Below are 16937 nucleotides of genomic sequence, written 5' to 3'. Positions count from 1 at the left end.
AAAAGTGTTCAGATCTTATAAAGGGTTTAGCCGCCTCTACTTTAGCAAGTACGTAAAGTATTTCATTTATATTTCCTCCAGTGTGTCCACGCACTCATTGGAGGGTATTTAAGTCAGAAAAAAAATGTATACTATCAGTGGAATAAAATTAAAAGCAGTCATACAATTTATTATCAAAAACACGAACTATGGGTGACAAAAATGATATACTTAATGGTAAAAATGTCAAATTTTATCATTTTGTTTATGTTGTTTGCTTGCAGCTTTAGAATGGTTGCTTTTCTGTTGCTTAAAGGTCAGTAAGAATCACTCCTAGTAGTTGGAAAAACATCAGATAATAATTGTTGTCGACGACGATCTAATAGCCCAAGAAATGTGTGGTCAGTACTGCTGTACGGAGTGGAAACTTGGACCTTGAAAGCTCAAATGATGAAAAAACTTTGAGATGTGACTCTATAGACGCATCCTGAAGATACCCTGAACTGACAGAATCAATAACGACGAAGTACTAAGACGCATTGGTCGCAATAGAAAGCTGTTAACAATTATTAGGATAAGAAAAACATAGGACACATCTTACCAAGAGGGAAAGAAAGGGATCAGCAGGAAGAAGAAATCATAAGAGAATGGACAAATCTCAGCGTCGGAGAATTGTTTCATGTTGCGAGGGACAGAGACGCCAACCTTCAATGAGAAGTTTCTTCCTTTGTATTTTACTGTTTCCTTTCTCTTTTTGTTTCATATACATGCGATACCTTCAGTTTTTCTTACTTTTCTACGAACCAATTCTGTATATTTCTGAAAATTACAAAAAACGTAATTCATCGATCAGTTCGCTTAACTTCAATAATAAGTTTGTCCGAATTCTAATACTGCTGAAGTACCTTTGAAAACGATAATTCAACCTTTTCGTGACATAAATCGATAGTGTTTTTCTATGGGTTGGAATTTGTAACGGGATTGGATAGTAAACATGAATAATAAGCTTTTAAGGAGAGTGGGAACAGTTTGATTAATAATTTCTCTTTATACAAGGTTTTTTTGAGGTTTACAAATTTAACTTATCAACACTGCTTTATTTGAAAATTCATTCATCGGCTAGCTGCTTATTTATTAAGTTTGCTTCGTTATTCCGTTGTGGAAAGACTCACACAAGCTCAAATTTATGATTCATTTTATGGAGTACATAATGGTCCTTCAGAGTAGTTCATTCGATTAATAATAAATGGTTTTCGAACCATATAAATGCTGCAAAAAAAATTAAAGAAATTGCATAGAATATAACGAAGCCAGAGGTTTCGTTTAGTACCAGAAAATTTGATAACATACAGGGAAATTGGGATGAATTTACCTTTCTATTCTACACGTTTGTCTTTAGTTTCTTACTCCCACTGGTGAAATATCCTGCATTACATGTTGTTTCCCCCGTGCTTCGGGTTGACCTCTTGGCGGTCACATGGCTGGCGTCCACTCTGTTATCTTCCGTATCAAGGATTTCGGATCTTTTGTTCGTATATGTCCAAACCATTCAATCCTTTAGATTTTATCACTATATTATCTTCATTCATCTTGTTCTTGATCTCGTGATTCATTTACCTTTTCAGTTGTCCTCCGTCTATCTGGATTGGTTCCAGTATCTTCTTTGAGATCTCTCTCTAATATTCGAATATCCTCTTCGTCTTTTCCTTGAAATCTTTTACCTTTCGAAATTATCTCCTCTCATTATTTGTGGTACTAAAATTCGTCTCTTATCCCTTGCCAGAAGCTCCAGGTCAACAGCTCATCCTACTGTTTTGGGATAATGTATTTCCAAATTCTATTCATCCGTTCTTTCTATTGTATTTACTTTTGTTAGCCCGTTTTCTGTCACAATTTTGGTATTAGAGTTGTTATTGGTACTTTTTATAAATTTAATAAGTTTTGGGAAGATTCCCTTTTCTCCCATCACCTTCTATGAACGTTTCCTATTAATACGATCAAAAGCTTTTTTATAGTCTATAAATATTACATGCAAATCTAAAATTATCGTTTTCTAGCACCATCTGCGGCTGGTACCTGTGTACGACGTATAAGTATTGAGGCAACCAAACTTATTGAGAAGTTTCTGGTGAATGATGTTGCACTTTTGATTGAGTGGTCGGATCCGTAATCACATTCTTCTGGTGGTCCTTAGTTAATTTTAATCTTGGTCATATTGAAGCCCTCGGTCTTTGGGAATAGGATTTTTTCAGCTTCTCGCCCTTTAATGCTAACTTGAAGGCAAATGTAGGACTTAGGTTTCTGATTAATATCAATTAAGCCTCTTTCATCTCTTTTTTCGGGGTGATGTTGCTATTATAGTGGATGATTTCGTTGTTCTTCGTTCTGAATACCCTCTAGTTCTATTTTCGTCCACTTTATGATTCCAAAAAAGTACATTAAAAGAGGCATGACATAGTTGTTGATTGACTGTTGCCTGCTTGTGGTCCAATGATCTAGTTTGTTGAAATTCCAAGTGTTTGTAGGTTTTCCATTATTGTTATCAATATTAATATTGTGAATCGTCGGATAATTATACATTCTTTAATATAGAAGGCAACTTAAAATCACAACTTTATATGTATTTCCCTTATTTATGACAGGTGAGTTCCGAAGTTAACGAAACTGTTGGCGTTAGTTAACGTTGTTTGTATCTCGTTAATGAGATCGGCGATTAACGTATGTTGACGGTGTTAGGGACGTGGAATAGAGATAAGAAGATGTTGATTTGGTATACAAACTTGGAAATTTAATCTTGATTATCATTTGACTAGGCAGCTACTAGATTTAACGTTCATGTGTACAAAATTAATAACCAGTCGGTAATAAATATTAACGATATACCGTTCGAAGTTTTGACTAAGTAGTTGATGTGTTCTAGATAAATACCGCTTATAAATCTTGCTAAACTGAAATTAATTCTACTTTGAAGATTAAGCTCTCTAATCAGCTGATACATTCGCATTTGCGATTTATGGTTCAACAAAAATTTCAAATGTAGAATTAAATCGTTGGTATGGTAAAATCATTGAAATAAAGCCTGTAGTGCGTTAAGTGGGTTTTGGCAGGATCTCCATCTGTTAATTGAAGTTGTGGGGCCTCCAATCAGTGCTAGGTGTGAACTAGTTATCTGTTTTCTGGGAGATAGGCTGTTAACCTGGCCCCACAAGTTATTAAGCAAAAAATTTATTTAAAAGTTCGAATGACTATAACTTATACTATTCAGTAACTTTCCAGGCTCAAATTAAAACATGTGAATAATTGAGAAATATCTTAATAACTTACCTATAAAATGTTACATGAGAAAAAGCTTTATTTATTATTTCACCATCGCTAAACATACTAAAACTCAACATTTAACCATTTTTGAGTTGGAAATTGAACGTTAAATGTGTTTTTACGAGATGTGATCTATACGAACACTCAAGATTAATATGCTCTGTCATATTTTATCATAAGTTAACCGTACTTTTCCCTACGGTTCTCTAAATGAGTAATGTAATGTTTTTTTCCATTTATTTATACTGTTTCTACCGGTGGGATTAATTTACAAACACTGTCTTCTACTCACTTGATTTATTTATATAAACACAGAAATTGAACTAAATTAGCTCATACAATAATTAATTATTCAGTAATACTTAACTAACTTATATAATTTATTTAAATTAATCAGTTACTTTTCTATTTCGATCCGCTCTACTAGGACTATTTATTATAAACTAACTCTTGCTGTTGAACTCGAATATATAACAGAATGGATATTTCTAGAATTTTAGAAAGTAAACAAAACAACAAATGAGTAAAAAGACTTTCCTAGACATCAATATTAAGAAAAATAACATAAGTAACTCGCTGCTGTTTATAAAAACATACATCAAAGGCGCCGACAAACATCAAACGATTCGGTGTATTCCGTTATAACCGGACGGGATCGGCTTCACCGCTTTGTCGTGGACGAGTTCGTGAAAGTATGATAAATATTCTGATTTCTTGTCGAGACTTGGAAAATTTGTAATATGTATGAGTTCTATAATATTTTATTGCTTAATGAGCGAGTAACGGTCATTACTGGAGAATAGAATAATATATTTTAGCTACAACTATTACAAAAACACAATATATTATTAAGTTTTGGCAACATGATACTTATATATAAAAGTAGTACAGTACAACATCGTAAATCAGGAATCGAACGAACATTTGATGGCATTTATGGTGGCGTTATCTATCGCGACTGCACAAAAACACATTTATAAAATAATGATAAAGAAAAGATTAATTACTTTATAAACATATTCCTAATGCTATCGTTCTATATGGTGTCGCCATCTAGTGTCAAATACAGAAGCTAAAAATTAGGATACGAACGGATTTTAGATATTCCGCGTTTTAGAACTGCATTAATATACGAGTAGTTACCAAAAGTTACAAGTGGAATTTCATCACGCGTCATATTCTAATCAATAACTTCCACACTTTTTTTTCTCGTTACAATTTGTTTTTTATATTGTCGTCGATGTAATCTTCGACAAGTGCAGTTAATATTCACTGTGATATTACCGATGTTGGAAGAAAAAAATGTCAATAATTTCTCAGTAATCGGATAATTTGATTGTAAAGGGGGCAATTCGAGAATAGACTCGACACGAGTTTAATGCAAGGCTAGATTTCGGTGCCCATTTGAAATAAACATAGCAAAATCTTCGGCAAATAAATATCATAAATTCGTTTGACGAGACTAACGTATCAACTGGGTTTTTGGCGTCATCAAGTTAACCTCCAAGCGGCAAACACCACGTGTTGGCATCTGAATCAAACAACTTCATTTTATGAAGAAGCTGAGGCGACTCGTAAAGAATCTGGTTGAGAAACACTGCTAGTTATATTTATTGTTTATTTCTTCTTCTTTTATCATACAGATTAAGCTCAATGCCAACTAATAAAAAATCTACGCTACTTGCTATCGATTATTTATCAAAAATTTTATTTTCATTCTACTTATTTTATAAATATGAAATTCTCTCCATCTCTTCCATACCAGTATGTAATATTATGAGTGTGAATATAACTTAAATTGAGTGACGTCATACGTGGCGTCGACAACAATAAAAGTGCGAAGATCACGTGTTAAAAGACCCCTGGGGGGAGTTTGGAAATTTGAGATCGGTAGTATCAAAGAGTGTAGTGAGGGAGGCTCTTCAGAAGAAGGCGAACTTCCACACATGGTCCAACCGAGCAATAACAACAACGGAAGCTCCGACATGGACTCACTCGAGGACATGCTACGGAAGGTAATTAATAATTATCATTATCATAATTTTTTATATCTAGTACACAGATAAATTCAAACCGGCATACCTGCAAAATTCGCGTTTTTCACCTGAGTACTCTGAAGTTTTGAAGAGCGCAGTGGCTTCTTTTGGAATTTATTTAGGACCGAAAAAAAAAGATGATGTTCATCAAGTTATAACAATTTTCACTATAAAAGACGACGTCTATTGGACAGTCAGCTTTATCGTTACAACTTTGCAGATATTTCAGTATAGCTTCCAATTTAAATCACAAATCTTTTTATTTGCAATCGTAGGAATATTTCTCTTTCTATTGATATGACGGTACTGCTTGTAGGTCGGCTTACCAACAATGAACACGTAGTATTCTCTTTTTCTCAGTCTACATAAGATGTTTTCTTCATATAATGTCGTATTTTGATTTCGCGTTTTGGTATATAAGACAAACATCGCACTGATCTTTATTTGGTGCGAAAGAACAAAGTTTGTAAGAGTTGAAATAAGTATTGACAGTAGCTAATTCCTATGAAGTTTAACTCCACTCCTTCGTTTAGATAATATTTGGTAAGTTCGATGTTAAGTTTTCCACCATCGATATACCACCAAGAACTTCGAGATCTGTAGCTAATACTAGTGATGTTTTCTATGTGTTTCTTTTAAATCGTCACAAAATAGTTTCCAATTTAAATCACAATTTTTTTTACTTGTACGTCGAAGGAAAAGTCTCTTTCTACTGATATGACGGTTCTGCTTGTAGGACTGCCTGCCAACAATGGTTAAACACGTAGTATTCTCTTTTTTCAGTCTAGATAAGCTCTTTTCTAGAAGATGTTTTCTTCATATGCTGTCGTATGTTGAATTCGCGTTTTGGTATATGAGACAAACATCGCACTGATCTTTATTTGGTGCGAAAGAACAAATATTGTAAGAGCTGAAATACCTATTGACATTAGTTAATTTTTACGAGGTTAAACTCATCTAAGACTAATGATTTTTTTTTATGCGATGCTTTTAAATCATCTCAAAATAGCTATTTCCACGTAAATGCATACCTGCTAAACGCATCTGACGAGTTTGTCTCAACTATACGATATGATGGATCGATATAGAAATATACGTGAAATATATTCTAAAGCTCAATTTTTGCACATATGACGGTTTGGTTTAACAGCAACGATTTTATTTATTAACTAATATTGTATAATAACGATGAAAATCATACAGAAGTTTCACATACTATAATAGAAATAGCAATCAAAAACACGAGGGTAGGTATATGTAATGTAAATGTATACAAAGTAATGTAAGTGTACCGCATAAGAAACAACACGGTACAGATTGCTGTAGGGAGGGAAATTTCCCTCTATACCAAGCTGTTTGCCTGAGGACTTATAGAGTCTTAAAGTAGAGCACAAAATTTCCCCCAATTATCAAATTTTGGGGTCCCCTATAAGCTTCTGCGAGACGATTGCGTAAAAATGCAAAATTTTCTTTACCGAACCAATTAAAAAGGTAAATCGTACAATTAAAGGCAATCCATTGATTAAGAAGCTTGACAAATATTATCGTTGAAACCTTCGAGGAACACTGACAGTTGTGTGCGATCTATGAGCTGAATGAACATTTATATTTCGTTTAAAACTGTTGTGGATTGTTGGTAATTACGGCATTTTTCAACTATTAGAAAATTAAATTATGCAAAGCAGTGATGAAGTTGCACTGCAGCTCTAGATGAGACCTCAATAATGAATCTCCATGTTTGTTGTCGATAACTCCTCTTCATCTATTCAAGTTCATCCCCTTCATCAAGTCTGCCACCATATCTATCAATCTCAACCTTGTTTCCCCCCTTTTTCCAACTTTGGGAGCTAGATAGCAATCATTGACAGATTATCTAGAATAAATTTTTGTGGTTTTAAACACAAAAGGGAAACGAATCATTATTTTTTACGCTCAAATAAAACTTTTTATCTTAGGAGTTTCATAATCTGCTAAAATTTCTTCCGTTTTTTATTTCCTTTGCGTTTGTATACTCTTTCTTCAGCTAGTTCGTAGTTTTAGATTCTTTCGTGTAGTAAATGTCATCATCTGAAAGCAAACTGACTTTACTTCGGTTCAATTCCTTCTTGCTGTGTAGATTGATCTTGAATCTGAAATTGATACATCTGCTGGATCCTAACAGAAAGTATCATTACGATTCCCTCCGTCCTGACTTGGTCGGGTTCATACTATCTTAATAGATTTATTTCATGTTTATTTGGTTTTGGTAAACTGCATGCTGGTGCTAATCTGTAGAGACTCTACACTCAGGAGGACCGTTTAGCAGACCTTCAAGTTTTTCTATCGCCCACATAACCGATTAGGATCATATCGAATACCCAGATCTATTTCTTCAATTCGTAGGAATATTTGAAGATATTAATATTCTTTGTATATATTACTAAAACTATGGCGTGTTTAAGCTTCTGCAATTGTTATTAAACCATACATTTGTTATTTTCATTCATTCGTTTTCAATAATTCATCTCTATCATTAACATTCTTTCTTTAGTGTAAGCAAAATGCCTGTTTTCCTCGTATCCATCGTTTCCCAACGCTTTGGCACCCTAAGCGCGACTTGTCTCCAGCTATTTTGACCATTTTGTCGTCATTCATTCGATCTATGTGTTCGTTCCATTATCTTTTTCTTTCCTTCTACATATTCTTTAATGTCCTCGCTTGTCTCCTTTTCAAAAAGTGTTATTCCAGCGATCCTGCGCGCTATTTTCATTTCGGTGGTTTCTAATCTTCTCTTTGTCTTCAATGTGTCTGGTCTGGTTTCCGCTGTATATGTTAATATAGCCCGGATGACAGCCTTGTAGATTCGAGATTTGGTCTCGATTCCGATGTATTCGTTTCGGAAGATTGTATCGTTCAGGTAAGCTGAGGTTCGAGATGTTTTTGCCGCTTGGTTTCTTCAATATCACCGTATCCTGATATTTCTATGCCGAGATATTTAAATTTCATCTCTTGTTTTATAATTTTATCATCTACAACCAGTTTGCATCTGATAGGTGTTTTTGAGGTGGTCATTCATTTCGTTTTTGCTGAAGATATCTTCATTTTTGAAACTTTTGCCGTTGTGTTCAATTTGATTAGTAAACTCCGAATTTTCCTTAATGGGAATTCAATTTTCGTAAACCTCGTTTTCATCCTATAAAAACTCCCTCAGTTTTTCTATATGAAGTAAAAGAATAGGCGTTTTTGTTTTAAAAGTGTTTAAATTGTTGCAGACGCGTATGAAAATCTAGACAATAAAAGCGAACAATATAGCTTCCAAATAGTTTGCGAACAATCCGGCACAGCAAAATTGTCAAAATAATAAAAGGACAATACTCTCGCTTGTCAGAAATTCAGATTTAGTGTGACATTCCATTTTATATCATTTCCGTCCTGAACTAGTTATCTCGCTTAAATACGTGAGGACTTTCTATGTTAAATAATTCGATGATTACTTTATTTAATCCTTGTTACTCAAATACTCCATATTTTTTCGTAGTATGCTCTAAAAATAAAAAGAACGAGTAAAACAATGAACGGAGATCATTATTTGATCTGGAAAATTTAGGAAAACCAGATCTTTTTTTTCGGAGACTGAGTATAATGTTCCTAATTGAAAATATTTTGAACTCTAATCATTTTTTGACTTCTTTAATAAATTCTTCTTACATTTTTACTTGTACAAAAAATTTGCTTGCATGGAAAACGATTCCCATCGAACTAAGAAGTAGTAGCAACAGTGAAAGCGTATTTAGAGTCTTCTAGATTCTTCAATGAAAAAATGAGACTTAAAAAAGTTGTAACAAATTTCAAGATGCATATAAAATATCAAAATCTCTTTCAAACTATGAAAACGCTTCTTTATTATCGAACAACAACAAGGAATGTTTCAAATCACTAGTTTGGAACTGAACCGGCTTGTTAGTTTGCTACTGCTTCAACTTCTTAGTAGCTACAGGGTCTTTGTTCAAGTTTAGTTTCAAATACGAGAAAATCCTGGAAAGAAAAACAGTGACCTAAATCAAGGTCATTATCATGGTTTTCCTTCTTTCTGATTAGTACGATCGAAGCTCGTTCCAAATTAAACTCTAATTTTTAAAGAAGGAATTGGATTGGACTGGACTGGTGCAACAGCTATCTTCTTCATCATAACAACTCGCTTTTGATTGGTTAATGTAGTCATCAAAAGGTTTCTACTTAATAAAAAATGTACCAAAAGTGAAGTTTAGACATAGAAGGCTACAACGAAGCAGGTGAAACAGCGGATGGCAGTTTGGTACGCCCAGAGTCGTAAGAGTCCCCACGAATTTATGTCATTTTCTATTGAAATGCAAATATGCTGGTTGAATATGATACCGATTATGATTAAGCTACATTCAACGAAGTCTATTGAAACTAATATTGAAATTGATATTTTTACAAATATTGAATTAAATCGCAAAAAAGGAAGATAGCGTGGAAGCTGAACTATTTAAAAAGAAAATTAGAGTTCGTTCTAATTACTGTTTTCGTACTCTAAAACTTTGTCAAGTGAACAATGCATCAAAAATTTCACAAAGAATTGACAAGTAATATGGGTTCACAAATATATTTGGCCCCGAGACTTCGTGGAAACTATTCCGAAAGAAACCTTCCAGAAATGCTTCCAATATCAACGTTGGTTGTACTTTGAAAACAAACAAATCGAGCCTGTTGAAATAGAACTAAATATTTTGCTACTCATAGTCCTTTTCGACACTTGAATGTTTGTTTGATTAATATTGAAGCATAGATCATCTGAATAAATAAAAATCACCGCTGGAAAGACGAGGCAACAAAGCTATAGAACCGATCTTTACCGAGTTGTCGAATATCTACATTTGAGAACTCTGGATATTACAACGTTTCGAAATTGTCTTTATATCGCTTTTTTAAATGCTTTTAAACCTTATATAACGTTCACATTTGAATGTATTAAAATTATCATTGGATTTTTAACGGTTCCATTAAATTTTCATAAGCTATGTAATCAAGTCCTCAAACCATTTCAAGTTTTAATGAAATTCTTTACATAACAAAACTATCCACTTAAACCTGTCCTAGTTCTCAGTCTCATCTAAAATGTACCATTAAGCTTTATCGTAGCTAGAACCATTTACGGGACTAGAATATTCGTCCTTAAAAACTATTTTCTCGCTACCGTTAAAAAAATGAGAAGATTTGAAAGTTGCCAATGTCTGTTTTTATTCTCCCGCAGTGGGGAGTTCAGAATACAGAGACGGACTCGGTGTATCATTGAATAAAATTATTTGAAACATCCTTATATTTTGCGCTACCAATACCCAGCTGCAGCAGGAACAGTGTATTCAGATGATTATCACCAACTTGGTGGGTACAGACTGCCTTGCACAAGTTTCGATAACCAATATTCCCTCTTCAGATATGTGATAACCACGCCATTACATAATACAGGTACACTTTCAGCCATGACATTTTTTATTCTTAAACTGGTTTCCTCGAACAACTTTGACCCCTGACTGACCGGTGCCTAGCCCAGTGAATGCCAAATTGTCCTTCTTTGGATATTACAAGTCATCTAATTTCCTAATAACATATAATTAACTCAATCCTCATCAAAAACCAAAATACCATTCCTCTACCTCCCACACTGTTTATAACACCCCCTCCTATTTCTAACGCTGTTCCTAGTGATTAGGCACGTGCGACTTAGTCTAATTTCACGTTTTTTATATATTCTAGTATATATGTTTTTGATATATGTATATACAGTAAGTTTTTATGTAATCTCTTTGATACCATCGACCCTAAGAAGTAAAATGTTTTGAAAAGACGATTCATAAACTTGACTTTCCGTTTGTCGTTGCCGTTGATGTTTGCTGTTACAAAATGTTGAACTGCAAAAGACCTTGACCTTTCATAGTTGCCATTTGACGTCGCCGTCTGCCGTTGGTGACTTTCAATATAAAAGAATTTTATCTTTTATCTACTCCGTTTTTCGTTTGTCACGTGACTTAGCCTTATAATATCGTCCACAAATACCGGATTAAGAACAAAACCATAAAAATATGACGAAAACAGGAAGCAGTACACACGTCAAAAAGAATAACAAAATTTTTAGGTTAAGAGCAGCAGATGTCGCTAGAGCTCAGATCTAGAGAATACAGCGGATGTAGAAGATGCATGAAGCTGATCCAATAGTGTTAATCGCTGTTAGTAGTTGATGGAAAATATGTCATGTATATAATAAAATATACACAGCATTTTGTACGTCTCGTTTTGCACAATTTTTTTCAATTACTTTTCCAAGTATATGCCTCCATAGGTATTGTATTATTCTTCTTCTGTTTCCTATCTTCGCTTCCTTATATTTCAGAATCCACCGCTGTATGTTGAAAAATAACAGAAACAAATCCTTCCCGCGGAAAAACAAACCCTTCGGTAATCTGATATAAAACAAAAACACATCGATCGCTTACACAATACATATGCAGATAAAGTTACTGGAGAAAATAACATGACAAAAAACAACAGAAATTACATGCAATCGCGTTTCTGAATAAATACCAGACACTTTGTTTCTATTAATCAATGTCACATTTTACAGAAATAAACTAAAAAAGCAGAATATTTCCACAGTTAATTACTTTTTTTCCGTTGAAATTTTTGACACGTGATTGTGATAAAATTTTAATTATTAGTACTCTCAATCATTAGAAACGTTAATTATTTGTTATTATTAACACGAGCCCACTAAAAAATACTTTTATCGTTAGTCCAATAAAATAGTAAAAAATAATTATTGGTATAAAAATGAAATTACTGATGACATTTTCAATTTTAAGTAATCGAAAAAAACATTCGGACAGTCCACGAAGTGGCAATCAGAAATATTGATTCCGGATCTATTGGTTACAAATACTCAATAAACTTATGCCAGGGGTAATTCTACCTCTATCTTGTCTCTCTTCTTGAGAATGGAAACAATAAGACCAATTGGTTCACGAAGACGCATCAAAACGTCTGAGTAGTACTCTACTCGACGTTATTATTGCAAAAGATTCAGTTCCTTTGGTACGACTCTAACAATTTCATGCTTTATACCCAAATAATTAACCAAAATATGTCGAGTTGATCCATAAAAGATGTTAAGAACCTCCGCCTTATCTCAGATGCCCATAAGAAGATTTTCGAGCATCTAATATTTCTTTGGCCAAGTTGGAATCACAATTACATTAACTGACGCGCGCTTCGATAACCAAGTTATCGTCTTCAGCGATTGGAGGTAAACCTAAACCTATTTTATACATAATTTTCCCTCCAATAAACCTTCTCCAGCGGAAAAATCTCCTTGACAGGATTCTTCACATTTATTCCTTGATTACTAAAGTATACAGTGGGCTGTAAGGAATTGATCCTCTGTCTCTATTTAAGCTGTTCTTACATTTAGCAATTTCAATCCTTTCCAACAATTTATTATTAGATACATTTTTCAACAATTTTACATTATTAATATTTATGTTATTATTATGAGTGGCAGCGTGATCGGCAATGCTCAATATTTCTGTCCGATCATGTTTTAAATGAGCTATGTGCTCTTTAGGACTAGCATTAACGAATCTCTTCGTTTGTCCAATATACTTCACAATCACCGCAGATAATTTCATATATATCATCTCAAAATTTGGTATTTCATCTATAGGATTACCCAACAATTGTTTTAATGTATGTTTGAACATACGATTTTTTGAATAATTATTATCATTAAAACAAAACGAAAAACCATCAGTAGCTTTCAAAACTTTCCATAATTATCAAGTGTTCAATATTATATAAAATATAGAACAAAAAGTGATAGAAAAACATATTTTTCCTAAGAATGAATTCATTTTTGATATTAAGTTCAAAATAATTTTAAAAAAGGGTGGAACAAGAAACCCTCTTAATTTAAGAATAGTGAGGTTAGGTTAGGTTAGGGAGACTATGACTATAATCGCATTGATAAGAAAGTATTAACTCTTTTTTACTCTTTGATAATTTTTCTTGTTTTATTCACGAAAACAAATATTTCAAGCTAAATTTCAAGGGAGTGAAAATTCCTGCGTTCGATGCACGCATTCGTATCAACAAGATTGAAACCTTCCAGGGCAGAGTTTTCCTTGTTTATCACTTTGAGTTTCGAAAAAGTTGGTTTCATATAGAGATTCCTTAAAACTATGACGGTTACTTAACCATCATAACTGCTGCAGCTACAGCTACATCCTCTATAAAGGTTCTTCCTTATTGTATCTCTCGATGTTAACTGGAAAGTAAATTAAAAAATGCACCAGGAAATGGATACTGGCCTTCTTATGTTGGATACAATGGAAAGAATCAGCCGGGTTGTACCTACACGTATCGGAGTTTTTCCTAAATAAATCAAATTCTAGCTTATTATTATTTTGTCTAAAAATGTTAACTCCATTATTTTCCATTTCAAAGGTGAATCTTATTTATAGATGAATACTGTTAATTTAGTTCCAAAATGAATTCTTTTACGTTTGCCTTTTTCGTATTGAATATATCAAAAATATCATCCAAATACCTGAACCATAACCTGGGAAAATACTGAAACTCTTGATTTGTTTTTCGAAATGACTCATGAACAGTTCAGATCCTTTGTCTTGTTTTCGTTGTTGTACTGGGAATCTACGGAACAAAACTATTTCCAATATTAGTAGTCGAGATTCCGCCAAGGAGGTTTTCCCGTTGGAATTAATTTTCGCGGGAGAAGGTTATTGGTGAGAAAATTTAGTATAAAACAGGTAAGTCGAGTTAATAGGTTTTAGTTTCGATAAATTGGTTATCGAAATGCGCGTTGGACGGTGTAATTGTGAGTGTTAGTGTAGTGGTAGTGTAAACAGTGTGTTCAGTATCTATAATTGAAAAAAAAATTTCGAGCAAACACAAAGCAACAACGTTTTTTCCACAATCAGTATTGAGATATGACGGTTAAACTTCACATAATCATAAAAAGAAGTTATAGAAAAAAAAAATGTTAATGATTCGATTAACTTGAGCAGTTCAAATCCACAAGTCCGAGTCAAATACGATTAGATTATGTATATCAACAGTTTTTGTGATACCAACCTTTAAAACAAACTAATGATGTGTTTGCCAGAACAATTTTCTCGTTCTTTCATAATACTTGTTTAGTAGCCGACGGTGATTATTTTCTGAAATTAAATCAGTCGGTAGCAATTAATATTCTTGTCGTGTTTCGCTAAAATCCCATTTTATGAGAAACTAGAAGTTTATTAAATTGTGCAGGTGAAAGAACCCCCGTTAATTTAATTTTAAAATTTGAACTTTCCAGAAAACAATCTTCAATATTTTTAAGGTAAAGCTAACACGTAAAATTGCAATCAACTCCATTCATATGTAAATTGTTTAGAAAGAAAATCCATTACTTACTTTTCTCCCTTATTTTGCTAGAAACAAATCATCCCAATAAATATTTTCCTTTTGGCTATCATAAGCAAATTTAACTAGACAGTGATATATGTTCTGTACAAGATGCCCTATCAATATTTTAGCAAAATCGGATTTTGCGGAAAACAAATACCGAATTAGGGAAGCATATTAGGCCGAGGTTAAGACTACATCCCTTCGAATCTCCCCTAAGTACATATGTCATAATAATCGACAGAACGTTTATCTCATCATGATTGTAAATACTGTTATACAGTGGCGGTGCAATACCAGCTCAATTCAACAATAATTTTAAAAATGTAGATACTCAATTTTAGTTTGAATATCAAGGATAATCTGAATCCTTATCACAAAAACATTTAACGACAGTTCCTTCGAAAATCTCTATTCTACCTGTACTGATCTTTGGATCTTTATTCACAAGGATACTTCCAAAGCACCAGCTGAAGTATATGCTGCAATAGTGACATGAAATTGAAATTACTCGATGAATTCTTCCTTCGAATGTTAAGAATAATCTAAATCTTTATCACAAATACATTCAAAGACTGCTGCTTGGACAATATCTACTCTACTTGGACTGATCTTTGGATCTTGATTCACAAGGAAACTTCCAAAGCACCAGCTGAAGTATATGCTGCAATAGTGACATGAAATTGAAATTACTCGATGAATTCTTCCTTCGAATGTTAAGAATAATCTAAATCTTTATCACAAATACATTCAAAGACTGCTGCTTGGACAATATCTACTCTACTTGGACTGATCTTTGGATCTTGATTCACAAGGAAACTTCCAAAGCACCAGCTGAAGTATATGCTGCAATAGTGACATGAAATTGAAATTACTCGATGAATTCTTCCTTCGAATGTTAAGAATAATCTAAATCTTTATCACAAATACATTCAAAGACTGCTGCTTGGACAATATCTACTCTACTTGGACTGATCTTTGGATCTTGATTCACAAGGAAACTTCCAAAGCACCAGCTGAAGTATATGCTGCAATAGTGACATGAAATTGAAATTACTCGATGAATTCTTCCTTCGAATGTTAAGAATAATCCAAATCCTTATCACAAATACATTCAAAGAATGCTGCTTGGACAATGTCTATTCTACTTGGACTGATCTTTGGATCTTGATTCACAAGGAAACTTCCTAAGCACCAGCTGAAGTATATGCTTCATAGGACGAGTTTTTTTATTGTGATTTTAAAATTAGGGTCATAGTTGAAGACAGATTTCAACATTTCGTGATCTTATTTGACCCTCTTCCATATTTTCAATATAAAAAGTTGAAAAGTCGTAGCTCACTGTCTCGAGTCTTCAGCTAACTATTACTTTTTATTATCGCTGAATAACAACCATGTTTTTTTCAATTCCAATACTCAATTTTTGTATATTTAGACAAGTAGAATTATTCAAGATGAATAATTGTATTGGAAAACTTACATTTTTATTAGTAACAACACGTTACTGGCATCGATCTTAATTTTGAGTGTTCCATGTAGTGAAAGTGACAGTTCCGTACTGCAAAACACATTCGGGGCGCTCTGGAGTACACAACTTCAACTTCCTTAAGTGTGACTCTAGTCACTTGTCAATTTTGACAGTTGACAGTTTCACTTCGATGATTTTGCATAACCTTAAATTTTTAATTTTCTGAAATTATTTGATTTATTCGAAGTTTTTTCTAAATAAATGAATAACAATGGATGATAATGAAAAAGAAAACATCAGCGATGAAAAGTTGCTCGAATCCACGCCACCTAATGTTTATAATTCTCTATTATTTATTCTTTTTGTTGATACGACACTGGCTACTGCCATACTTCAATGAAGATAAACTGCGTGGTAAGTAGAGGAATGGTTTGTCAGTCAATTACTCAACCCTCGATGTACGAAGATACGCGAACTGTCTACATTTTGATGAATAAGTTACGAAACTAATGGTGTATCGGTAACAAGACTGCAACTTGATCTGAGTGATAAAATTACGTACATTAAGTATTTCTCCTTCGCTTAATCCCATATTAATTATATTGTTGAACTAGAGTTGACAATAATGTACGCGGATAACTTGATAAAATATGTTTACTCTCATGTTTTAAGACAAG

At 33.4% G+C, this 16937-nt stretch overlaps 1 protein-coding gene across 7 annotated transcripts in view; it reads left to right on the top strand.

The window, feature by feature from the left end:
• The window catches only part of LOC130896390 (uncharacterized protein CG43867), a 291476-nt gene that overhangs the window by 225136 nt on the left and 49403 nt on the right, over positions 1-16937 (top strand). For 2 of the 7 annotated variants that reach the window (XM_057804430.1, XM_057804431.1), the window contains exon 2: positions 5063-5312. The exons of the other annotated variants lie outside the window; for them this stretch is intronic. In XM_057804430.1, coding sequence (XP_057660413.1) covers positions 5244-5312 — 69 coding nt within the window. In that variant the 5' untranslated portion in view covers positions 5063-5243. The remainder of the gene's footprint in view (positions 1-5062; positions 5313-16937) is intronic. 7 annotated transcript variants of the gene reach the window in all.

This window comes from Diorhabda carinulata, chromosome 7 (genome assembly GCF_026250575.1).
Source record: "Diorhabda carinulata isolate Delta chromosome 7, icDioCari1.1, whole genome shotgun sequence".
Classification (NCBI taxonomy): Eukaryota; Metazoa; Arthropoda; class Insecta; order Coleoptera; family Chrysomelidae; genus Diorhabda; species Diorhabda carinulata.
This window is presented reverse-complemented; position numbering and strand designations above follow the sequence as displayed.